This window comes from Rhinopithecus bieti, unplaced genomic scaffold, assembly GCF_001698545.2.
Source record: "Rhinopithecus bieti isolate Rb0 unplaced genomic scaffold, ASM169854v2 scaffold_16234, whole genome shotgun sequence".
Classification (NCBI taxonomy): Eukaryota; Metazoa; Chordata; class Mammalia; order Primates; family Cercopithecidae; genus Rhinopithecus; species Rhinopithecus bieti.
The window spans coordinates 1,800,028-1,826,954 of NW_016808946.1; the positions used below are offsets into that span (position 1 = coordinate 1,800,028).

Here is a 26,927-nt window from a genome sequence, read left to right on the forward strand (position 1 = left end):
GATCTCAGCTCACTGCAAGCTCCGCCTCCCGGGTTTACGCCATTCTCCTGCCTCAGCCTCCCGAGTAGCTGGGACTACAGGCGCCCGCCACCTCGCCCGGCTAGTTTTTGTATTTTTAGTAGAGACGGGGTTTCACCGTGTTAGCCAGGATGGTCTCGATCTCCTGACCTCGTGATCCGCCCGTCTCGGCCTCCCAAAGTGCTGGGATTACAGGCTTGAGCCACCGCACCCGGCCTTTATTGAGATTTTTAGTCTTTAGAAACACACATGCTTCCACTGCCATCTGACACTTCTTACCGTGCTTTCATCTTGTAAACCTGAATTCTATTTCGAGTACTCCAAGTTTATGTTTAAATGACAGTACCTCAACAAGAGAAAAAAATTGAGTTGCATTTTTCCTACTGTTACCTGAAAACATAATGGGTGTACATATATTAAATATATTCTTACAAATATCCAGGTCATGTTTACCAGCTGGAATTCTTTTCTTTAACATGTGGGTATTTTGCATTGTGATATTTAATCAAGACATTAACACAAGTAGAAGGTTGTTGATATAAGACAAGTTTGAGATCCACTAAACTTAATTGTTGTATGTTTGTCCTTCCAGTGGCTGTGGAAGCTTCATATTTTCTTTGGACATCATTAGACATCTTAACTCTTGAAGTACAACTTTAATGCTATATGAATTTTGTCATTTTGCTAATACTGGTATGCTGCAGTCATCCACCATCCCACTGGAATTATTTATTCCATTCATATTAATTCTTGTTACAAATCTAACTGATTGGGGAGCTTCTGGGTATTTAGGTCCACTTTCTATTTTCAGGCTATATATATATATATATATTTTTTTTTTTTTCTGAGACAGAGGCTCGCACTGTGGCCCATGTGGGAGCGCAATGACGTGATCTCGATTCACTACAGCCTCCACTTCCTGGGTTCATGTGATTCTCCTGTCTCAGCTTTCCAAGTAGCTGGGATTACAGGTGCATATCACCACGCCCGGCTAATTTTTTGTATTTTTAGTAGAAATGGGGTTTTACCATGTTGTCCAGACTAGTCTTGAACTTCTGACCTCGTGATCTGCCCTCCTTGGCCTCCCAAAGTTCTAGGATTGTAGGCATGAACTGCCATGCCAGGCCTATATTCTCTTTTCGTAATTTGTCCTTGGTGGCCCAATAATCATGCCTGTCCACCTTGTAAATGTCATATCTTCATCATCTTCAAGGCCCCAGTTAATCATACCATTGCCTTTCAACAGCTGCATAAGCATAACTCAAAGGTTTTGACCTGAGAACTGGAAGATACCATCTGGAGTGATGTCATTATGTGAGAAGGGCAAGGCTGGGGGTAGAACAAGTTTTGGGGGAAAAGCAAGAGATTGACTTCGTGGTTTTTTGTTTTGTTTTTTGTTTGTTTTGAGACAGAGTCTCACTCTGTCTCCCAGGCTGGAGTACAGTGGCGTGATCTTGGCTCACTGCAGTCTCCGCCTCCTGGGTTCAAGTGATTCTCAGCCTCCCAAGTAGCTGGGATTACAGGTGTGTGCCACCATGCCTGGCTAATTTTGTATTTGTAGTAAAGACAGGGTTTCACTATGTTGGCCAGACTGGACTTGAACTCCTGACCTCAGGTGATCCACCCGCCTTGGCCTCCCAAAGTGCTGGGATTACAGGCGTGAGCCACTGTACCTGGCCAACTTTGGACATCTTAATGTCTTAAATCTCCTAACAAATATGTCAAATGGGTAGTTCAAGTTCAGGGAAGCCTGGGCTAGAGATTACATATTTGGGAGTCATTGGTCTATAGATGAAGTTGTAGGACTGGGTGAAGTCATCAAGGAAGGGAGTGTTGGTAGAAAAGTCAGTCCTGGTCTGAGCCCTGGGACACTCCCACATTAGAGGTGGGAGAAGAAAAGGCACAGGTAAAGGGTATGTGAGCAAGCATCCAGAGGAGTAAGAGGAAAACCAAATGGCTGTGGTGGCCTGGCAGCCAATTGTAAAAAGTTCAGTGAAGAAATCAACGAGGTGCTGTAATAGAAAGTACAAGGTGGTGGTGAAGGGAAGAGGCTGTCTTTGTGAAACTGACATTTAAACTAGGGCTTGAAGACGGAAGGACAAGAAGCTGGCCATGGGGTGGAATAGGAGTCTGATTGTGATGCTGACTCCTCCAGGGCTGAAGGACCACCAAGTGCAAATGTGGGTGGGAGAGAGAGTGACATTGGCTAGGATCTACTGAAAGGTCTGTGTGAGCCAGAGGGGATATGAGACACAGTTGGGGAGTTAGGCAGTGTCTCTGTCATGGCGATCTTAACAAGTCCTACTCCTCAGCCTCCAGGGCTCAGTCCTTGGACCTCTTTTCTCTATCTCCATGTACCCCCTTGGTGATTTTAGCTTATGGCTTCAGATGCCGTCTGTTAAGCTAGTGACTCTTAAACTCCAGACTCATATCCAACTTCTTACTCAGCAACTTCTCCTGGAACTGTCTCACAGACATCGCAAGCTTAATATGTCTGAGGCCAAATTCCTGATCTTCTCCCCAAGGAAACCTGCTTCACCCACAGCTTTTTCCCCATTTTGCTCAATGGCAGCTTCATCCTAGTTCTTCAAGCCAAAAGCCATGGGCATCGTCCTTGACTCTACGTCTCACATCCAATTCATCAGCAAATTCTGTTGACTCTCCTTTCAAAATGATTATAGGATGTGACCACTTCTTATCGTCTCCAGCCACCACTGTGATCACTGTCCCTGGATTTTTGTGGCAGGCTCCCGGCTGGTCTCTTTACCTCTGTTCTGGTCCCGTTCAGGCTGTTCCCACTCAGCCACCATAGTAATTCTGTTAAAATACAGGGCAGCCCTGTCAGTCCTGCTCAGAACTCTTCAGTGGCTCCCATCTCACTCAGTGTAAAGGCCAGGGTCTTTACAGTGACCCCCCCAGGGTCCTACATTCTTTGCCCACACTTTACTCTCCCCCCCTCCCCGTTCTCTGACCCACCCTCCTCCTTTCTTCCTGCTTATCCTGGGCCAGCCACACTACCCTCCTTTCTAGTCCAGGAGCATGCCCGACTCCTCCTGCCCCTCCCTCAGGTCCTTTGTAGATGCAGCTTCCTCTGTTTGAAATGCTTTTCCTGCTTCTAACAGTGTGGTTCACTTTCTCGCTTCCTTCACCTATTTGCCCAAATGTCAGCTCTCAGTGAGGCCTTGCTTTCTACCTTGCTTGAAATCACACACCTACTCTGTGCCCCCACCTGATACTCCCCCTGCTGCTCTTCTCTGTGGTTAGTTTTCTTCATAGCACATGTTACCTTCTAACGTGCCATATAAAGTACTTAATTTGTTAATTATCTTCCCCCTTAGACTGCGAGCTCCCTCCCTGCAGTCAGGGATTTCTGTCTCTGGTCTTAGCTGAACCCTTAGCACCCAGAGCAGTGCCTGGCATGTAATATTACTTAGTAAATATTCATCCAATGAACAAATGGGGAGGCATTGAAATATATTGAGCAGAGTAGTGACATAATCTGGTTTAGGATTTTTTTAAACATTGACTTTTACTGACATATAATTGACACACAGTGAAATACACAGATTTTTAGTGTTAACAGCTTGATGAATTTTGACAAACGTATACAGTTGCATAACCCACACCCCTGTCATCATCCAGAACACTTCCATGACCCCCGAAAGCTTCCTAGTGCTTCTTGCCTGTCAATCCCACACTCCCTGCCCCCATCCAGAGGCAGGGAAAGAACCACTGTTCTGATTTCTCTCACATAGATTAGGTTTCCCTGGTCATACAAATGGAACCAGTCAGTAGGAACTATCTATGTATGTATGTGTATTTCAGTCTGAGCTCTCATCTGGCTTCTTTTGCTCAGCGTGATGTTTTTGAGATTCCTTGCATTGTTGTGTATATCAGTAGTCCCTTTTTTTGCTGAGTAGCATTCCGTTGTAACATACCACAACTTCTTTATCCATTCTCCTGTTCAGGGACATTTGGATTGCTTCCATATTTTGGCTATTATGACTGAACATTCATGTTCAAGTCTTTTTGTGGATATTTGTTTTCATTTTTCTTGGGTAAATGCCCAGGAGTGGAATTGCTGGGTCACAGGGCAGATGATGTTTAATTTTATGAGAAACTGCCAAACTGTTTTCTGAAGTGGGGTTGTACTTCTTTACACTCCCACCAGCAAGAGTTCCAGTTGCTCTGCATCTTGCCAACTTTTTGATTTATGTTTTAACAGATTCATTCTGGCTGCCATGTGGAGAACTGGCCCAGTATTTCACTATGTAAGCTCATTCAGAAAATGGGGTTGGGAGAGGAGGAATGCCTAAAAGGAAATTCCCAGATGGGCCACGTCTCTGAATCAGGTAGAGCACATGAGCCTTGGGCCATGTATCAAATGCTAGGAAACGGCTTTCTCCCCAAGGGCTCTACTGTTTTCTTGTGTCAGATAACCAGATCTTTTTCCTCCCCAGAGTGGGTTGCTCTTGGTTTTGGGGTGGGGACAGAGACCTCTGCTCAACCTTGCTTACATCATCCTTTTTTTTTTTTTAAGACAGAGTTTAGCTCTAGTTGACCAGGCTGGAGTGCAATGGTGTGATCTCTACTCATCGCAACCTTTGCCTCCTGGGTTCAAGCGATTCTACTGCCTCAGCCTCCCGTGTAGCTGGGATTACAGGCTTGCACCACCATGCCCAGCTAATTTTTTTTGGATTTTGAGTAGAGATGGGGTTTCTCCATGTTGGTCAGGCTGGTCTTGACCTCCCGACCTCAGGTAATCTGCCCGCCGTGGCCTCCCAAAGTGCTGGAATTACAAGCGTGAGCCACTATGCCCGGCCTTTTTTTTTTTCTCGAGATGGAGTTTTGCTCTTGTTGCGCAGGCTGGAGTGCAGTGGCGCGATCTCAGCTCACTGCAAACTCTGCTTCCAGGGTTCAAGCGATTCTTCTGCCTCAGCCTCCCGAGTAGCTGGGATTACAGGTATGTGTCACCACACCCGGCTAATATTTTGTATTTTTAGTGGAGATGGGGTTTCTCCATGTTGGTCAGGCTGGAACTGGCTATAGAGGAACTGGCTTGGTCTGTGCTGGGAGTATTCCTGCCCAGCATCTTCTTTGGGCGGGTGTAGTCCCCTAAATGTGTGAGATATTGCAAGAGACATCAATTTACTAATTCTGAACTGGAGCTCGTTCTGTGCTTGAGGGAACTTCCTCCTGGAGGGCATGTCCTCATACAACCAAATTATTTGTGAAAACATGGCTTGGTATAAAAATCATCCAAATAGAAGGAAAAAAAAATTTGTCTTGAGGGTGCAGAATTAACTTGCCAAGTGTTGGAGAGTGTCAGTGGCCATGCCTTAATGCCCTTCCCTGGAGACACTTTGTTCTAAAGAACTAAGGGTGTGTATTTAGCACCAAGGAACCCCAGCCGCTGATGTGAAGGTGAACTTGGGGTGGATCTTGTTCCTTAGCTCCCATGGCTTTTGAGCCTCGAAGACCATTGTTATCTGTCATTTTATTTTATTTTGATTCCTGTGGGTAGTGGGAACATCTGTCATTTTAGACTGGTTAAAATGCCTAACCAGAGGTTTATTTTCTGATCCTGAGTCCACATCTCGTAACTTGCTTGGAACTGGAGTTTTATAAGCTTCTGTAGCAATCAGTGCGTGGGTCACCTCCCTCAGCTTCACCCATTCCATGCTGCTTTACCTGTTTCAGTCTGAGTGGGAGGTTTTTTCCTCACCTTGGTCCCGAATTCCAGGTGCTTGTTACTGTAGCTCTGTGTTTAGTTCAGCCCTTGTGCCAAGTATTGGGGAGTGAGCTGTGACCAAGCCAGACACACGTCCTGCCCTCATGGAACTTACCGTTTAGTGAGAAAGGTGGAGGTTAATTAGAAGCATGATGAAGTTTTTGAACATGGCAGGCAGATTACCAAGGGGAGCATATTGCAAGGGGATCAAATGTGGCTTAGGGGTGAGGGGAGGTGGTCCTGGGGAATGGTCTTTAAAGTCTTAAAGGGTGAGTAGAGTTAGCCAGACCAAGGGAGGGGTGTCTGAAGGCTCTGATGGATTGGAAGAAGTCTGTGTGAAGAGGGGAGGAAAGCTCAAGGTGACGCAGGAGAGGTAGGGCGGGGCCACAGGTGAGCCAGGTTAAAGATCTGGAACTTTTATCCCCAGGGTGAGCGGTTGATAAGGGTTTAAGTGTATGTTGGGGGAGGGAGTGGTCAGATTCCTTTTTTATCTATTTGTTTATTTACTTATTTTTTTTTGAGACAGAGTCTCGCTCTGTCTGCCAGGCTGGAGTGCAGTAACATGATCTTGGCTTGCTGCAACCTCTGCCTCCCAGGCTCAAGCATTTCCCCTGCTTCAGCCTCCTGAGTAGCTGGGATTACAGGTGTGTGCCACCACGCTTGGCTAATTTTTGTATTTTTAGTAGAGATGGGGTTTCACCGTGTTGGCCAGGATGATCTCGAAGTCCTGACCTCAGGTGATCCGCCCGCCTTAGCCTCACAGAGTGCTGGGATTACAGGTGTGAGCCACTGCACCCGGCCAGATTCCTATTTTTAAATGTTCACTCCAACTCCTTTTTAGAGATTACATTAGGGATGGAGAGGGGGAGGGGTTATGAGATTGGAAGCTGGTAGACCAATTTGGAGGATGTTGCAGTATCCCAGGCATAAGATGACCATGAGGTAGATTTGGGAATGGGGTAAGGGGGATGGAGTGTGGCCCCGGGGATGGAGAGAATGGGTAGTTTTGAAGGAAGTGGGTTAGACAGTCTTTGAAGTAGATGAGCAGGACAGAAGCAGGAGGTAGGGGTGGTTTAGTTTCAACCTCATGGGAGACAGAGGAGGGAAGCAGCATTATGACTCTCCTGTCCTCACTGTTTTACTTGTTGCAGGGGTGCCCATTTAGGGACCCTGAAATTTCACTGAGATTCACTGGGGGTTTTTAAAACCAGAAGATGCCTTGAGATTGTAAGGGAAGGAGGTGGAAAAGTAGAAGGCTGGGGTGGCTGTTCTGTGAGGGATTGATCTCACGGTGTCTTGCAGGGGTTGGTGAAGGGTGAAAGACAGCAAAGAACTGGATTCTAAGACCTTTGGATCATTCCTGGGCTCTCCCATTGAACTAAGAGTGTAGTGGGTGCCCAGTGTGCTATGTTGCAGCGTTCTGTTGTGGGACAGTAGGAAGGGAAACTTGGGTATGAACCTGAGAAGAGGGACTTGAGGCCTCACTGGGCATTCTCTCTGCACCTGTGTCATTGGAGAAGAAATCAGAATTTGCTCTGTGGGGTTAAGGGACGAAATGAGTGCCTACCTGTACAGTCTAAGGATTTACCATTTTCAGCCAGAAGTGGCCTGCCTCTTCACTGGTGAACAGTCCCTAAATTTCAAGCCTTGGTCTCACACCAACTCTCTGGATTTTCTGGCCGCAGGAATTGGATTCAAATACGTGGCTCTGGGAGACCTCATCATCCTCATCACTTTTGGCCCGCTGGCTGTGATGTTCGCCTACGCCATCCAGGTGGGGTCCCTGGCCATCTTCCCACTGGTCTATGCCATCCCCCTTGCCCTTAGCACCGAGGCCATTCTCCATTCCAACAACACCAGGGACATGGAGTCCGACCGGGAGGCTGGCATCGTCACCCTGGCCATCCTCATCGGCCCCACGTTCTCCTATATTCTCTACAACACGCTGCTCTTCCTGCCCTACCTGGTCTTCAGCATCCTGGCCACACACTGCACCATCAGCCTGGCGCTCCCCCTGCTCACCATTCCCATGGCCTTCTCCCTTGAGAGACAGTTCCGAAGCCAGGCCTTCAACAAACTGCCCCAGAGGACTGCCAAGCTCAACCTCCTGCTGGGACTTTTCTACGTCTTTGGCATCATTCTGGCACCAGCAGGCAGTCTGCCCAAACTTTAAGGGGGCAAGTAGCTCCCCCCACGACATGTCTCCTTTTCTTAGAATATATTAAAGTCAGAGTCTCTGAGGAAGGAATGTGATTTGGCAGTCAGGGTACTAAGCATGGGTGGGAACTCCTGCCTTTTAAAAATTGTTTTTGTGTTCTTAAAGTTAATATGTTGTTTCTCTCTCTCTTTTTTTTTTCTTCATTTTATGGGGAATTTAAAAACCATTCTTGTATCAGAAGGTGAATTGGGCGCACGGTCCTTGTTTTATTAAAAATTTCCACTAGAGGGTGTTCTCAGGTCACTTTGCAGTGAGGTGGACTTAGTTCCTCCTTGTTCTGTACAGAATGTCCCCAGACTTTGTAAAGGAGCTGCTCAGTTTGGAAAAAGACCCTAACTGGGCAGAGTGTCGTCCTGCTTTCTTGGTCTTGTGGGATGTGCTATGATTGGTGCCAGGCCTCACTAACACAGGGGCTACCTGTCTCTTACTCTCAGCACCTGTGTCCTGAGTTATGCTGCCTGAGAGAGAGTCCCTCATTAACAGCCTGTGTGACTGTCAGCTTTTTGCCTAAATTGTGATTCAGATGCTTTTGTTCCTCTCTCCTTTCACTTACTGCCACAGTTGAGGAAAAGTGTCAGATTACCCTGCAGCAAGACATGCCAAGGACTGGGAGGGGAAAAAAAACCACGCTGGAGGCAACTGAGAAAATCACTGCCTTTGGATAGAAATCAGTAGGGTGGCTGTTTTCCCTTTGTTGAATCTACTAGAGTGATGGGAAGGACTCCCAGCCCTTTCAGTAACTCTCAGGAGCCCTGAAACGGTAGAGGCACTGCCATCCTTGTGGGATACTCAAAGCCCACAGGGCTTTTCCCTCCCGATTGCATCTTCTGATGCTCCCCATGCCCACCCTCCACCTCTCCACCTCTATGGTGTTCCCATTTGTGTGTTTCCCATCTGTGGAACCAGACTATTTGAGCAACAGCTTAGCAGCGAGTCAGGGATAGCTGCCACTTTCCACAGAGCCACAGGATGGGCAGAGCAGGGACCCAGTGAATGAATAGCCAGTGGACAAATGGTCTTGAGCTCTGTTCAGCCAGAGTGATCAGCCCGCCAGTGAAGGGGCTGTGTCTTCATCCTTGAAGACAGATGTGCAGTATTGACCCTGCCTCTCCCCAGGGCTTTGTGGATAGTTGAGGGCTTCAGTGAGGTCACACTCAGAATGGGGCAATTCCAGCATTTATCCTGGTTGCGTTTCATTGCATTGTCTGTGAAGTGTAATTTCTGGGCCAGAATTGCTCAGTTGCATTTGATCCAGGACTAAAATAGATTGGAAACGGTCATCATTGTTTCCTGTTGTGATTATAGCCATTCTAGTAGGTATTTAAGGTCATGGCCTGCAGAAAATGGTGTAAGAACTAGTTCTTCATCTTTCAGATCAAGCTAATTATGATATGGAACCTTGAGTTCAAATTGATTGATTTATTTGGAAAAAAAAAAGTTTGAAAATTGCAGAAGTTCCTCTAAAGTTAAATCAAAGGTGGTTTGTCTAGCAGAGAGCCAGAATCTTCTAATAGTGGGCAGAGCCCAGAGACAAGGGGAAGAAGGACGACCTTCTCCCCGTCCTTCCCAGCACCATTTTTTTTCACACCAGGCTTGTGGCATTTTGGTGCTCACAGGGGTTTTGCCTTCTGACCTCTTTTGGTGTAGGTCATTCTCGTGCAGGGCTCACCCTGAGGCTGGAGGACCAAGGACTCCCTGTGTCCACCTACCACATATGCCTTGGTGGTCACTCCTGTCAGGGCTGTCAGTTCTGCACTGTGCCCTGGTGCGGATTTTAATGCATATTTTTATATATAAATGTCCCCAAAGGCCAAATTTGGTGCCAGGTTTTATATGCATGTCACCATAATTTGTATTATGTCCCCTGAGTCAATGAAGGTTTTCTTTAGACTTCTTAATTAAAAAAGAAAGAAAATGTTCACCAGTGGTCTGGCTTCTAGTTTTTGCTTTCCTCATACTTACTGTGTGATTGTGAACTCTGATTTGTAAATCTCAGGGAGACCAAGGCAGTGACATTGGACATTCAGCTGTGTGGAGGGGCACCTGGTCTTTGGTGATGGGTTTGGGTAGGGTTTGACCAGATTCGATGGGCCTTTAGAAAAGGCAGCAGGGACTGGGCATGGTGGCTCACGCCTGTAATCACAGCAATTTGTGAGGCCAAGGTGAGAGGATTGCTTGAGCCCAGGAGTTTGAGACCAGCCTAAGTAACATAGTAAGACCCCATCTCTACGAAAAAATTTTAAAAAGTTAGCTGGGCATGGTGGTGCATGCCTGTAGTCTCAGCTACTCAGGAGGCTGAAGTGGAAGGATCACTTGAGCCTGGCAGGTCGAGGCTGCAGTGAGCTATGATCATGCCACTGCACACCTGCCTGGGCGATAGAGCGAGACCCTGTCTCAAACAAACAAAAAAAGCATTGAGGGCGGCATGTAGCTACAGTGGATTTGCCAAGAGCCAGTCAGTCAAGACAGATTAACTTCGTTTCATTTTTCTTTTTCTTGATAGGGTCATTGTGCTGATAGATGGAGAATGTGAGGTAGATTGAGTACATGTGGGTTTCAGCTAGGCATTGGACAATATATCCTATGAACAAGGCAGAGATACGTGGGATGGATAACAGTGGAGTTAGATAAATTCCTGAGAGACTGAACAGGCGGTGGGAGTAAGCTAACTGATCAGCACGTCAGTGTCAGCTGGGAAGGAGCCCTTAGCAGTCGGAGCCCTGCCCTCTGCCCTTTGCTCAGCTGGGTTCAACACCTGTTATTAATGACTCGGATGAGGCAGCCAAAATGAAAGGTTTCACGAACCTCGGAGGAAGAGCTTACAAAATGACTGACAATTAGGAGCCTCATAAATCAAAAGGCTGCTTTGATGGGTCAAAAGAAAAATGTAGTGTGAATAAATACAAAGCGATACACTGGGGTCCCAAAATGAACAGCATACACATCAGAGAGCGGGAGAGCCATGGTGTGACAGCCATGGAGATATGGGGGATGAGTTTTTCTCAGTGACTCTGGAATCTGACATCACTTGTCTTTGTTTATATATTCATTTTTTTGAGACCAAGTCTCAGTGTCGCCCAGGCTAGAATGGAGTGGCACGATCTTGGCTCACTGGAATCTCTGCCTCCCGGATTCAAAGCCATTCTCCTGCCTCAGTCTCCCCAGTACCTGGGATTACAGGCACACACCACCACACCTAGCTAATTTTTGTATATACATATTTTACACATATCTCACTCTGTCGCCCGGGCTAGAGTGCAGTGGCACAATCTCGGCTCACTGCAACCTCTGCCTCCTGGGTTCAAGCGATTCTCCTGCCTTAGCCTCCTGAGTAGCTGGGATTACAGGCACCTGCCACTATGCCCAGCTAATTTTTTGTATTTTTAGTAGAGACGGGGTTTCACCATGTTGGCCAGGCTGGTCTTGAACTCCTGACCTCGTGATTCGCCCACCTCAGCTTCCCAAAGTGCTGGGATTACAGGCGTGAGCCACTGCACCCAGCATAATTTTTGTATTTTTAGTAGAGATGGGGTTTTACCTTGTTGGCCAGGCTGGTCTCGAAATCCTGACCTCAGGCAATCTACCCATCTGGGCCTCCCAATGTGCTGAGATTACAGGCACGAGCCCCTGCGCCCAGCTGCCTTTATTGCTTTGAGTCAGATTTATTCTGCTCCCCAGTCAGGTGGCTGGGAATTCAATGCCAGCTACCTTTTGAGCACCCTCCCATCTGTCTGGGATCACCCAGGACTCCTGGCCTCTGTGGGGCCAGAGCCAGGGATTTTTGCTTACCATCAACGTGTCTGCTACTGGATGCTGGGGTTTGGCCCTGGAATCTGCCCTTGTCTTGGACACCGCTCCTCTAGAAGGGTTCAGAATGCCCTTTCCTGGTGACAAGTACCAGTGAGGCACAGATTCCTGCTACTCCAGTCACATTTCTGCCCAGTCTTGGAGCACTACCACTCTACCTACGATAATGCCCCATCCAGCTCCCCTACTCAAAGCATTTCCCTTCTTCTCTGCCCTTTGCAGGACCTTCGTACTGAATCCCACTCAGATGATGACCTTTGGAAGCTCGGGGCTGGCTTCTTCTGGAGTTGGGTGGGAAAAGATATGAATATGTCTTATGTTTTCTTACTAATGCTTCCCTTACTCCTATATTAAAACCACCAGGACAGGCACAGTGGCTCATGCCTGTAGCCCTGGCACTTTGGGAGGTCAAGGTGGGTGGATCACTTGAGGTCAGGAGTTCAAGACCAGCCTGGCCAACATGGCGAAACCCTCTCTTTACAAATAAATACAAAAATTAGCGCCTGTAATTCCAGCTACTTGGGAGGCTGAGGTGGCAGAATCTCTTGAACCCAGGAAGCGGAGGTTGCAGTGAGCTGAGATCGCACCACTGCACTCCAGCCTGGGCAACAGAGCGAGACTCCATCTCCTAAATAAACAAATAAATAAAAAATAAAACCAACACCTGAGCCTTTGACCTGGGCCAAAGCTTAGTCTGAGTCAGTAATGAGCTCCAACTTGCATGCAGGTTAATGTGATCTGAGGTAGAATTAACAGGAGAATTAGCATCCAGAATAAGGAAGGCAGAAGTTCTGCCCATCCCTGTGTGGGTCATTCCTCTCATGCTGGGCTGGGGCCAGTCCTGGGTGCTATGCCTTCTTCCTTTTCTCTAGATATTAATAGAATCAATGTGGTGAGAGATCAAGAACATGCTGTAGATATAATATACTTGGATTTCAGCAAGGCATTTGACAACATACTATGAAATATGGAATGGGACCGAGCACGGTGGCTCATGCCTGTTAACCCAGCACTTTGGGAGGTAAAGGCAGGTGGATCACTTGATGTCAGGAGTTCCAGGTCAGCCTGGCCAATATGGCGAAACCCTGTCTACAAATAGACAAAAATTAGCTGGACGTGGTGGTGCACACCTGTAATCCCAACTATTCAGGAGGCTGAGGCAGGAGAACCACCTGAACCTGGGAGGCAGAGGTTGCAGTCAACCAAGATGGCACCACTGCACTTCAGCCTGGGTGACAGAGTGAGACTTCATCTCAAAAAAAAAAAAAAAAAGAAGGAATGGAATGGATGAAAAGACAATTACAGGAGCTTGCTTTCTATGTGCATGTGTGTGCGCGTGTGTGTGTTTGCATTGGTAACGGCTGTGGTAGAGATTTCCATTTCTCAGTATAAGAACCACATTTTGAGGATGTTATCCACAAACTGGATCTTGTCCAGAATGCCGTTGGCAGATGGGTGGGGGCATATAAAGCCATGTCAGCCTGGAAAGGAGAGTCACAAGAAGGCTGTCTTTGGGAAGATGGGTTGGACTTTTTTTTTTTTTAACCTTTTTTTGCATGTGGCTTCAAAGGGTAAAACTAGGACCAATGGGTAGAAGTTATATGTCCCCAAGTTGAAGCTCTTAGCTCAGGAAGGTTTCTTCCTTCCTTTCTTTTTTCTTTTCTTTTCTTTCTTTCTTTCTTTTTTTTGAGACAGAGTTTCACTCGTCACCCAGGCTGGAGTGCAATGGCGTGATCTCAGCTCACTGCAACCTCTGCCTCTGGGGTTCAAGTGATTCTCCTGCCTCAGCCTCCTGAGTAGCTGAGATTACAGGCACATGCCACCATGCCCAGCTAATTTTTGTGTTTTAAGTAAAGATGGGGTTTCACCATGTTGGCCAGGCTGGTTTTGAACTCCTGACCTCAGGTGATCCACCTGCCTCAGCCTCCCAAAGTACTGGGATTACAGACTTGAGCCACTGCACCTGGCCAGATCAGGAAGGTTTCTTAGCCATTGGAGAAATCAGCGAGTGGGATGTTCAGAATGTCTCAGTCAGGGGTGAGTTCCTTGTGACTAGAGGCATTCAAACAAAAAGAAGGTTCCTTGTCAGGAACATGGGTGTGAAGAGTCACATCAGAGAGGCGTTGGATGAGAAGACCTCTAAGGGTCTTGCAATCCTGTGATTCAGTTGTTCTGTTATTATGGGATTGTCTTTCAGACCTGCCCCCAGGGGTTGGGAGGACAGAGTACAAGAGCTGTGTTGACATTTCTTCTCCTTGATGTCAGACCGTTGACGGTCTACCCATCTTAAAAGGAACAGCTGTGATAGATATTCTTTTTTTTGAAAAGATTATATATATATATATATATACACACACACACACACACACACACACACACACACACACACAGAGTTGATTGCACCTCGAAAGCCCTTGAAGTGAGAGGGATGACAGCTCCTCTTCTCTGAGCCCTGCGGACCACTCTGCTGCTAATGGACTGTCAGCTTCTTTCATTATGGGCTCCAGACTGTTCAGGCTGGTGTAAAAGGAGTGCCTCTGGCAAGAACCTGGCACTTGGGTTCCAGCCAGTTGACATTTGTGATCTGCCTTTCTTCAAACTGGGACAGCCCTCCCACCATGAGTGACTAAGCTAGGATGGCGAATGGTGGTATAAACCAAGTCGGGTTCCTGACTGAGGAGGGGGCAAAGGCTGAGTCTGGGCTCATCAGGAGGCTTGCAAACGGCTTCCTGGGGTCAGGGAAAGGCTGTAATTGCAAGGCATAGACTCATTTCAGAAGATGCTGGAGCTCTGGGAGGAACAGTGAGGGCCTTGATCACATGCTCCCAACCAGGCTGAGCTGGGTAACACAAGTTGGGCTGGGGTCCTTCTATGATGTTAATGCATCCCCATGCATCCCAAGGGGCAGAGCTCCGTGTGGTGTGATTCAAGGGGTCCTCCAAAGTCTGCATTCCCACGCTCTTGCCATATCCTGGCCTCTTTCTCCCCCAGCTTGGCTTAGAATTGCCTCCCATTAGGATCACAAATGGGTTTAACAGGGAAGACAACAGCATGGCGTGGGTTACGTGTTAGTTTGTCAACATGTTTATTGTCAATTTCTCCTAGTAAGTGGTAGGACTAGAGTATAAGAACCATGTTTTCTTTTCCAGCCCATCTTAGCACTAGCACAGTGTGTGGTACAACAGAGCAGGTACTCAGTAACTAATTGTTGAATGACTGAGTTACATGGGAGGGGCTGGACCCTATAGGGCTGAATGACAGGTGTGAGAGTTTGGACCACTGCATCACGTCAGCTGGCAGTAAGGACAGGTGAGTTCCACTTGGGGTTGGAGTAGAGGAGAACCATGGCAGTAACATTATTATTATTATTATTGTTGTTGTTGTTATTATTTTGAGATGGAGTTTCGCTCTTGTCACCCAGGCTGGAGTGCAGTGGTGCGATCTCAGCTCACTGCAACCTCTGCCTCCTGGGTTCAGCCGATTCTCCTGCCTCAGCCTCCCAAGCAGCTGGAATTACAGGTGCCCGCCACCACGTTCAGCTAATTTTTGTATTTGTAGTAGAAATGGGATTTCACCATGTTGGCCCGGCTGGTTTCGAACTCCTGATCTCAGGTGATCCACCCGCCTCAGCCTCCCAAAGTGCTGGGATTACAGGTGTGAGCCACTGCGCCCGGCCCCATGTCAGTAACTCTTAAGAGCTTTTAGATCCGGCTCATATTCCTGGCACGTAGAATTCTCTAAATAAATAAGTGTTGGATGACTGGCCAAGGGAATGGCAGTAATAAAGCTATCATTTGTTGAATGCTTGCTATGGACCAGGCACTGTTCTGGTGCTTAAATACATTCTTTTAGTGTTCATAACAACCCCACAAATTGGATATTAAGGTCTCTTTTTCATAAGAGAGGAAACTGAGGTTCAGGGAGATTAGTAAACTTGTCTAGGGTCATCTGGCTAGTAAGCGATACAACCATGATTCAAATCTTGCTCTAATTTAGTGCAAGTTCTTTTATTATTATTTTTAATTAAAAAATTGAGACAGGGTCTCATTATGTTGGCCAGGCTGGTCTCGAACTCCTGGCCTCAAGCAGTCCTACCTTGGCCTCCCAAAGTGCTGGGACTACAGGTGTGAGCCACCACACCCAGCCTTCAGTGCAAACTTCCCCTCATCTCTCTGCTTGCCCTACAGTTCCTTGCATGTAAGGGGCTAATCCATTGGTCTGCCTTTAGCTGCTCCCAAGTGTGTGAGTGATGGGGCCAGCTATGGGCCTACAGAAGTGGCCCATGCGTTAGTGCCAGGGAGGTGGTTCCCATCAGGGTGGGATGGCTGCCTCCTGGCTGGTGGCATTCCCACCAACACCCCCAGGGGCCAGCTCTATGGGGATAATAACTAAGCTTGTTGGTCTAACCTACTCTGGCTGGTTGGGCCAAAGTTACAACTCAAAGTCTGCCCATCCCCAGATAATGAAGAGTGGCTCCTGCCTACTCACGATGATGGAGGCGAAGGTCCAGTCTCAGGTTAAATGTATGCTTCTGTCCCCTCATCTGTCTGTCCTCATTCGTCTCTTCTCTTCCAGTCCTCATCTAGCCACTGAAGCAGAGTGCCCACATCAGGAGCGTGGGAGCAGCCAGTGCTCAAGCTCCCAGAAACTGCCCAGTGACCTGCCTCCTAGACCTGCTTCCTGAGAATGGGGCTGGCCACCTTCCAGGAGAGGAAAGTGAGCCCCTTCCCGCCTTGGGGTGGACAGCACCTGGAGCTGATAGTTGTATGCATGTTCGGGACACAGGGTACTCAACTTCAGGTTCAGTGTGCCGTGTGAAGGGAGAGGAGGTTGACACACGTCAACTGTAGAATAAACAACAACCGGCCGGGTGCGGTGGTTCAAGCCTGTAATCCCAGCGCTTTGGGAGGCCGAGACGGGCGGATCACGAGGTCAGGAGATCGAGACCACCCTGGCTAACACGGTGAAACCCCGTCTCTACTAAAATACAAAAAAACTAGCCGGGCGAGGTGGTGGCGCCTGTAGTCCCAGCTACTCGGGAGGCTGAGGCAGGAGAATGGCGTAAACCCGGGAGGCGGAGCTTGCAGTGAGCTGAGATCTGGCCACTGCACTCCAGCCTGGGTGACAGAGCGAGACTCCGTCTCAAAAAAAAAAAAAAAAAATAGAATAAACAACAACCACAGAACATCAAGGTAGAGATGGGGCTGATGAGTATCAGGAAGGCTTCCAGGAAGAGGTGACAATGAGTGGGGATCAAGGTTTCTAGGAAGAGGTGGCCATGAGAGGTGATTGTTCCATGGAAACTGAGGTGCAGATGGACAGCTCAATTCCCCCAGCTGGAGAAAGCCCCGCTGTTGCTGCCTGAGAGAGTAAGACTCAAAGTTTTCCTTAATCAGCCTCTTTCTTGGCTGTGCAGTCAGACAACTGGAGCATCGAGGCAGGTGTGCCAAGGGCACTCTGACCACTGCCAAGGTCAAAGCCTTCTGCAGAATGAAAACTCCGACACTTCCTTGCTGAGAAACAAACGAGAGAATGGCGGGGGTGTTTAATCATCCTCAGCTGCCAATACCTAATCAAGATGAATGGCCTGGAGAGACAAGGCCCGGGAAAGCATCCTGTGAAGCGGGAGCGCTGAGCCCAAGTCTCCTGCGAGTTAGGAGCCCCTCAGCTCTGGGCCGCATTGAGGCCAAGGGAATACCAGGTGGGAGGCCCTCAGATTCCAGGGAAGTGCTGAGGGGGTCAGAGGTCACCATAGTCACCAATGAGGGCCTTCCAGCTGACGCTTGCCTTGGCCAAAGACCTTTACTGAGAGCCTGCTCTGCCCCAGGAGGCAAAATAAACGAGGCACACCCCTGCCCTTCGAGGACACACAGTGAAAAATAGCAAAAGCTACATACATACATTATCCTGCCACCTCAAGCGTCAACACAGACACTTGCACCTAGAGATTCTTAAAGCCCCTCTGAAGGACAGGCCGCTCACAGCCACGTGTAAGACACAGAGGCACAAAGGCTATGGGGGAATGAAGGCAGAAGAGATGAACTTCTCCATGTCCCATTGTTCCAGACCACGAACAATTCACTATCTGTGACTAGATCTCCTCTGGTGCCATGTGCAGGTGGCTGCAAGACCAATTTATTGAGCAAGTATTATGTTATAGGCACTTGCTAAACTCTGGGAGGTATAATGGTAAATGGGACCTGATCCCTATCCTCAGGAAACTTAACGCTCTCCAGAGGACAGACAGACAAACAGGCACACCTTATATCACTCCTGGAGTTTGACTGGTGAAGTGGAAAGAGTTTGGGCTTTTGAGTCTGGCAGCACTGGGTGGGTAGAAGTCCAGGCTCAATCACTCACCCCCAGGATACCCTTAGACAAGCTACGTAATCTCTTTGAGCTTCCGGTGCCTCCTCTGCAAGGGAGGATGATGGTATCTGCCTTGTAGGGTAATTTTGGGTTTAAATGAGGTAGTGCTCACAGAGTACTTAGCATGTGCCTGGTATGTAGTAGGCACTTCATAAAGTGAGTTCCCCCCATCCCCCACTTTGTTTTGAGACAGGGTCTTACTCTGTAGCCCAGGGTGGAGTGCAGTGGCACAATCATGGCTCACTGTAGCCTCAACCTCCCTGGGCTCAGGTGATCTTCCCACCTCAGCCTCCACAGTAGCCTGGACTACAGGCTTGCACCACCATGCCCGGCTAATTTTTGTATTTTTTATAGAGACGAGGTTTCACCATGTTGTCCAGGCTGGTCTCCAGCTCTTAGGCTAAAGCAATCTGCCCGCCTCAGCCTCCCAAAGTACTGGGATTACAAGCCTGAGCCACTGCTTCCAGCCCCCTTTCCTTTCTTATGGATGACTATTTTAGAATGTTGTTTTTTGTGTAATCATGGACTTTCCTACCGAAGGGGAGAGGGTCCATGGTTGAGGGTCCATGTTCTTCCCGATACTTGGCACAGTGCCTGGTACATTCATTCATTCATTCAACAAACATGTATTGAACACCTGGTAAGTACCAGGAACTGTGTTAAAACTAAACATAGAAAATGAACAAGACCAGATGTCTGTGCTCCCAGAGCTTATATGATAGTGAGGGAGATAGAAAAGAAACAACTATTCATCGTAAAACTCTGCTGTGGTTTGAATGTTTGTGTCCCCCAGATTCACGTTGAATCCTAATGTTGAATCCTACGTTGAAGCCTGATCCCCAACATGATTGTATTAGGAGGTGGCAACTTTGGGAGGGGATTGGGTCACGAGAATAGAGTCCTCACGGGTAGAGTATTAGTGCCCTGATGAAAGAGACCCCAGGGAGCTGCCTTGCTCCGTCTTCCGTGGGAAGACACAGCTGGAAGGCGCTATCTATGAACCGGAAAGTGGGCCTTCACCAAACCAAGCCTGCCTTGGTTTTGTTCTTGTTAGTCCCCAGAACTGTGCGACATTTCTGTTGTTTATAAGTCACCTGGTTTAATGGTATTTTGCTGTAGTAGCCTGAATAGTAGCCTGAATGACACTCTGTGTATGGGGGGTGTCCATTTGGTGATTCCGAGGGGCTCTGCCCTGGCGCCCAGGATAAGTTCCATGCAGAAGCTGAAAGATGACCCGTGTGCAGCCCTTCTGTCAGGAGAGCCAAGCCTGGTTATGCTGAGACCGGAATCCTGGTGGGGTGACTATGAAAAAGTTGGGGTCTTGGCCTTGGGGTCAGAGATTGTCAAGGTGACTTCTCATTCGAATGCTTCACAGCCCTAGAGGCTTGACGGTTAAGAAGGTACTGAGGAAGTCCTGGATGGAGAGATAGGTGGTCTTACACGTGGCTGTGAGTGACCCGTCCTTCAGAGGGGCTTTAAGAATCTCTGGGTATAAGGGAAAGAACATCTCCTTGGGTTGCAGTCCAGGTTCATTCAACAAGGGAAGAAAACTGGAAAACATGTGATGTCTGTTTTACCAGAGTTGTTATTATTACTATTATTATTATGGGTTTTTTTTTTTTTGAGATGAAGTTTTGCTCTTGTTGCCCAGGCTAGAGTGCAATGGTGCGATCTCAGCTTATTGCAATCTCCATTTTCTGGGTTCAAACAATTCTCTAGTAGCTAAGATTACAGCATGCACCACCATGCCCAGCTAATTTTGTATTTTTGGTAGAGACGGGTTTCACCATGTTGGTCAGGCTGGCCTCAAACTCCCAACCTCAAATGATACACCCGCCTTGGCCTCCCAAAGTGTTGGGATTACAGGCATAAGCCATTGCTCCCTGCCAAAGTTGTTATTATATTTTTAAAAATTGGGCCAGGCATGGTGGCTCATGCCTGTAATCCCAGCACTTTGGGAGGCCGAGGCGGGTGGATCACCTGAGGTCAAGTGTTCAAGACCAGCCTGGCCAACATGGCGAAACCCCATCTCTACTAAAAATACAAAAATTAGCTGGGCATGGTGGCACGTATTGTAATCCCAGCTACTCCAGAGACTGAGGCAGGGGAATCACTTAAACTTGGGAGGTGGAGGTTGCAGTGAGCTGAGATCACACAATTGCACTCCAGCCAGGGCAACAGAGTGAGACCCTGTCTCCAAAACTAACTAACTAACTAACTAACTAAACAAATAAATAAATGTGTGTTTCCCATGTGCATGTGTGCACATATGTGTGTGCACTTGTGGACATGTGGGGCCCCCTCCTGTACTCCATAGTGGTGCAGTTATTATTTTGGGTATTAAGTAGGCGCCGAACATGAAGGGAACCCAGTGCAATGAGCGTCACCTGGTAAAGCCATCTCAATGTCTGGACAACCAGTCTCCGTGCAGCTCCAAGGAGGATAACGGGAACCACAGAGGCTGTGAGCAAAGGGTTGCTCAGAGCCCCTCCGCACGGAGGTGAGGAGGAGGTGGAGCCATTCGTTATCCTGCCAGCTTGGCACAGAGGCTGGGTGCAGGGGTTGGGTGGCTCTGCTGAGAAGAGCCATTCCATTTCCAAGAAGGAACAGGGAGGGGATCGTGAGGAGCAAAGATAACCAAGTCAGTCAAGCAAGGCAAAGCACGGTGTAATCCGTGCCCCAGGCCATCACAGTGGCTGCAGCCAATCTCACGGCATGAGAGGTGGGAGAAGATGGGCTTCCCCAGGAGAGGCCCTGCCCTGGAAACCCCACTGCTTGCCCTGGGTCATCCATGATACTCATTCCCTTGTCTGTCTCAGTGGTGGGAGTAACAGCGGCATGTCAAGGCCGCCTAACCACAGTTGCAGACAGAGCCACCAGACGCTGGATCTGGGCAGCAACTTGGGGTTCACCGAAGCCTTCTCTGTGCGTGTCTCACGCTGGCCTCCCCATGGCCCTGAGAGGTGCATGCTCGGCTTGTTTCATGGGCTGAGTGGTTCAGTGACTTGCTCGGGGTCACTAAATACACAGCACTCATTTGGTTAAAAGTCTTTTTCATTTTCAACACTTCTTTCTTTTGAAGGGGGGAGCAAAGCATGATCGGTTGCCTTTTATAAATCTCGTTTTCAATTTCAATCTCTCTTTTTTTTTTTTATTATACTTTAAGTTCTAGGGTACATGTGCATAACGTGCAGGTTTGTTACATATGTATATTTGTGCCATGTTGGTGTGCTGCACCCATCAACTCGTCAGCACCCATCAATTCATCATTTATATCATGTATAACTCCCCAGTGCAATCCGTCCCCCCTCCCCCCTCCCCATGATAGGCCCCAGTGTGTGATGTTCCCCTTCCCGAGTCCAAGAGAAAGAGTCACAGCTGCCTCTTTTGTTATTGCCTTCATCTCCCACCCTCTTTCCCGCCTCTCCTCCTCGCCTTTCCCTCCCTAACCCTTTCCATGGCTCCTCTGAGCCGCCCAGGCATGGGGCCGGCTTGTCATGCTGGTGGCCTTGGGTGTGGGAGAAGAGGGAGAAGAGGTAGGATTGAGGGGCTCCAGCAGAGACAGGGTCTCAGGGGTCTTCACAGTTTGATGGATTTTTTTTTTTTTTTTTTTTTTTTGAGACAGTCTCTGTTGCCCAGGCTGGAGTGCAGTGACACGATCTCGGTTCACTGCAACCTGCGCCTCCCAGGTTCAAGTGATTCTCCTGCCTCAGCCTCCCAAGTAGCTGGGACTATAGGTGCATGCCACCATGCCCAGCTAATTTTTATATTTTTAGTAGAGACAGGGTCTCACCATGTTGGCCAGACTGGTCTCGAACTCCTGACCTCAGGTGATCCACCCGTCTTGGCCTCCCAAAGTACTGGGATTACAGGCGTGAGCCACCGCGCCCAGCCTAATTTTTGTAGAGGCAGAGTCTTGCCATGCTGCCCAGGCTGGAGTCAAATAGCAAGAAGGCTCTGCTCCAAACAATGCTTGGTTTTCCATTGAAGACATCTAATAACTTTACACATTTTTTTTTTTTTTTTAGACAGAGTCTCCCTCTATCGCCCAGGCTGGAGTGCAGTGGTGTGATCTTGGCTCACTACAAGCTCCACCCCGCAGGTTCACGCCATTCTCCTGCCTCAGCCTCCTGAGTAGCTGGGACTACAGGCGCCTGCCACCATGCCCAGCTAATTTTTGTATTTTTAGTAGAGACAGGGTTTCACCATGTTGGCCAGGCTGGTCTCAAACTCCTGACCTCAGGTGATCCACCTGCCTCGGCCTCTCAAAGTGCTGGGATTACAGGCATGAGCCACCATGGCAAGCCAAAAAAATATTTTTGTTTATTCAAAATTTCTCTCTCTCTTTTTTTTTTTTTTTNCCCGTCTTGGCCTCCCAAAGTACTGGGATTACAGGCGTGAGCCACCGCGCCCAGCCTAATTTTTGTAGAGGCAGAGTCTTGCCATGCTGCCCAGGCTGGAGTCAAATAGCAAGAAGGCTCTGCTCCAAACAATGCTTGGTTTTCCATTGAAGACATCTAATAACTTTACACATTTTTTTTTTTTTTAGACAGAGTCTCCCTCTATCACCCAGGCTGGAGTGCAGTGGTGTGATCTTGGCTCACTGCAACCTCTGCCTCCTGGGTTCAAGCGATTCCTGTGCCTCAGCCTCCTGAGTAGCTGGGATTACAGGCCCCTACCACCATGCCTGGCTAATTTTTGTATTTTTAGTAAGACAGGGTTTCACCATGTTGGCCGGGCTGGTCTCAAACTCCTGACCTCAGGTGATCCACCAGCCTCGGCCTCTCAAAGTGCTGGGATTACAGGCATGAGCCACCATGGCAAGCCAAAAAAATATTTTGTTTATTCAAAATTTCTCTCTCTCTTTTTTTTTTTTTTTGAGACAGGGTCTCACTCTGTGGCCCAGGCTGGAGTGCAGTGGCAAGATCACCGCTCACTGAGGCCTCGACCGCCCAGGCTCAGGCGATCCTCACACCTCAGCCTCCCAAGTAGCTGGTACTATAGGCACGCACCACCACACCCAGCTAATTTTTGTGTTTTAGTAGATATGGGTTTTTACCATGTTGACCAGGCTGGTCTCGAACTCCTGACCTCAAGTGATCCAGCTGCCTTGGCTTCCCAAAGTGCTGGGATTACAGACATGAGCCACCACACCCAGTGAATGGATGGTTGATTCTATTTGCTTTGTGCGGTCTGACTGATGGAAATCATCTCAGCCATGTCTGGGCATTGGAGTCAGGTTTAGGCACAAGTGGCCTCCAGGTCACCTGCAGAAACACACGCTGCCATGGCTCACCCCCTTGCTCCCAGTCACTCTGTGTCTGAGCCAACTTAGGATCACATATGTGTGTTCTCACACTTGAGACTCTTAGCAATTCCATGACTGAGGTATGACAACTTCCATTTTATAGATGAGGAAACCGAGGCTCCTTCAGCAAGTTAAATACCTGGCTCTCTGTCCCCAAACAGACACAGCACCCCACACCCCAAGGTCTCGGAGCTGATGGCAGTGCTGGGATGAGAAACCAAGCCCTTTGACTTCTAACCCAGTGCTTTTCCTACCATGCTCTGTGTCCCATCCTTAGTCCTAACCTTGAGAAGGCAGGACTAAGGTTGGAGGACTTGTGGCTTCCAAGTTCCTCCTGAAAGCCCTAGAGATTTAAAAAAAAAAAAAAGTGAGAGGTTAGCCTGATCTAGCAAGAGCAGCGATGGCACCCCGGGTGAGGATACATGCCAGCGAGTGAGGAGCCACTGACTAGGGGATTATCTCCTTGATAAATGATGGAGTGCCAGTTGCTTCTGCAGCTGCAGGGCTGCATCTGGGCCCCAGTGCTGACGCACGCTCCACCTCCAGATCCACATTGTCACCAGCTTGTTGGAAAAACAGACGTTATTGTCCTCTGTTCCTGTCCCTTTGTCCCTAATAGGCACTTAAGCGCAGGAGGGGGAACAAGAAATGGAGACAGAATTGTGTAACTATTTCAGGCTCTTTCCGGAAGCATGCACTTCTGTGGGACTTGGGGTCTCTGGGATAGAAATGGTGCAGGGAAGCACCCCCTGCCCCAGTGTTTTTGGGACAGCCCTGGGGAGAAGCTACCCTATTGGTCCAAGGCAGTGGGTGCTGAGGACTAGTTCTTGGAGGAGACACCTTCCCTCTCTCTTAGATCTGCACCTGGAGTGGGCCATAAGCTGACATTTCAAAGAAGGAATGCTGGGGACCTCTGGTCTTCCACCTGGACTCCCAGAGTTTGGAAGATTGGATGAGATCAAGGGCTGATGAGATAAAGGTCTTTTGTTCCATTCTTGTTTGGGCTTCATCCATCTGTCCGTCCGTCCGTCCATCCATCCATCCATCCATCCATCCATCCATCCATCCAAAGATTTGCTAAGCATATTCTTTTTTTTTTTTTTTTTGAGACAAGGTCTTGCTCCCAGACAGGGGTGGCAGTGGCATAGTCACAGCTCACTGCAGCCTCCAGGGCTCAAACAATTCTCATGCCTCAACCTGTCAAGTAGCTGGGACCACAGGTGCGTGCCACCATGCCTAGCTAATTTTTCGATTTTTTGTAGGGATGGGGTCTCACTATATTGCCTAGCCTTAAGCACATCCCTAAGGGCTTAACCCTACCCCTGACAGCAGCATACTGGTTTGTGGGTGAAAACTTTTCATGGAAAGGACAATACATTCTCTTCCATCAGGTCAGCCATGTCTATGACTTAATGGGAGCTCTGAGGCTCTCCTGCACCTAAATAGCTCTGCATCAACCTGCCTCTGTGCCTCAGATTCCACCATTAGTCAGTCCTCTGAATGAAGGCCTTCTATTTCCCAAAGGTCCTTGCTAAAGTACGAGCACATAACTGAGGAGATTCTCATCAAGGAAAAAAAATCTGCTTGTCACCATGGAGAACAGAGGATCAGGGCCTAAAATGAGTGCTACACAAGATAGGGACATTTTGATCGGGGAAAGATGAGAAGAGGGATGTCCATTCTGTGGGCTGCTGTCCTGGGAGGGAGAACCTGAGGGGCTGTATGAGAGAATTAGGAATTCAGGGAAAGCAGTTTTTTTTTTTTTTTTGAGATAGAGTCTTGCTCTGTCGCCCAGGCTGGAGTGCAGTGGTGCGATCTCAGCTCACTGCAACCTCTGCCTCCTGGGTTCAAGCAATTCTCTTGTGTCAGCCTCCTAAGTAGCTGGGATTATAGGCGCCCACCACCACGCACGACTAATTTTTGTATTTTTAGTAGAGACAGGGTTTTGCTATGTTGGCCAGGCTGGTCTCCAACTCCTGACCTCAAGTGATCCACCTGTCTTGGCCTCCTAAAGTGCTGGGATTACAGGTACGAGCCATCGCACCCGGTCTAGGGGGAACAGTTCTGAGAGGGACCTGGCTGCATGCATCATTGGTTGCCCCATTGTGCTTTGAGACTGGCTGTGTAAGTACAGACTCCTAAAGAACTATCTCAACCTTCCTGGTCCTCGCTGGAGTCAGATATGGTTTTTTGTTTGTTTGTTTGTTCGTTTTGTTTTTTGAGACAGGGTCTTGCACTGTTGCCCAGGCTGGAGTGCCATGGTGGTATAATCATAGCTCACTGCAGTCTCGAATTCTTGGGCTCAATGGATCCTCCTGCCCCAGTCTCCTCTGTAACTGGGACTAAAGGTGTACACTGCCTTGCCTAAGTTTTAAAAAATGTTTTGTAGAGATGGGGGTTTTGTTATGTTGCCCAGACTGATCTCAAACTCCTGGGCTTAAGCGATCCTCCTGCCTTGGCCTCCCAAAATGCTGAAATTACGGGCATGAGCCACTTTGTCCAGGTGGGATGCATTTTTATGTTCTATTGACCCTCAAAATGGGAAAGCTCGGAAATTGGGTCACCTCTGTCCCCATAGGTACCTCCCTCAACATTTCACTGGGATATGAGGGACAGAAATGGGGTGGAGGCGGAGGCCCTCGCACCCCATCTATCTCCCTTGCTCCTGCTGCCTTACCATGCCCTGCACTCTGCTCTGGGGCTTCTAGATGGTAAAAGTGGACAGAGCTTTTGAGGGCTCAGTCCTGCCACCAAGGATGCTGGCATTGGCTAGTGGGGACTCAGCAAAGGGCATTGGTAACCGTATTAGTTATAAATTGCTGTACGGCAAAGCACTGCAAGACGTAGTGGCTTAGAACAAGTGTCTATTTGCTTATGGTCCTGTGGGTGGCCAATTTGGGCTGGGCTCTCCTGGGCTTATTCGTGTGGCTGCAGTTGGCTGGTGCCTGGGATGGCACATATGTGTCTCTGTGCCTGTCTCCTCCCACAGCTGGAACTTGGGGGCTAATTGCAGGTGAGCTCAGGCCCCTAATCAGGAGCTTTTCTTTTTTTTTTTTTTGAGATGGAGTCTCACTCTGTGGCCCAGGCTGGAGTGCAGTGGCACAATCTCAGCTCACTGCAAGCTCCGCCTCCCAGGTTCATGCCATTCTCCTGCCTCAGCCTCCCGAATAGCTGGGACTACAGGCGCCCACCACCAGGCCTGGCTAATTTTTTTGTATTTTTGGTAGAGATGGGGTTTCACCATGCTAGCCAGGATGGTCTCAATCTCCTGACCACGTGATCCGCCCGCCTCGGCTCCCAAAGTGCTGGGATTAACAGGGGTGAGCCACATGCCTGGCGCTAGGGGCTTTTCAAAAGCAGAGTGCCCTGGTCCACCTGGACAATTTTGATGAAAGAAGAGAACGGCATTGAGAGGGTGTGGGAAGGACCCTCGCCTGCCATCCCCCTCACCTGATGAGTATTAGGGAGTTAATTAC

At 48.5% G+C, this 26,927-nt stretch overlaps 1 protein-coding gene and 1 pseudogene across 1 annotated transcript in view; one reads left to right on the forward strand and one right to left on the reverse strand.

Moving 5' to 3' along the window:
• Positions 1-9,887, forward strand: part of UBIAD1 (UbiA prenyltransferase domain containing 1) — a 16,887-nt gene extending 7,000 nt beyond the window's left edge. Inside the window, exon 2 of the mRNA XM_017887991.1 lies at positions 7,435-9,887. Coding sequence (XP_017743480.1) covers positions 7,435-7,922 — 488 coding nt within the window. The 3' untranslated portion in view covers positions 7,923-9,887. The remainder of the gene's footprint in view (positions 1-7,434) is intronic.
• Positions 503-835, reverse strand: LOC108539318 (ubiquitin-conjugating enzyme E2 variant 2 pseudogene; annotated as a pseudogene).
• Positions 9,888-26,927: the final 17,040 nt, after the last annotated feature.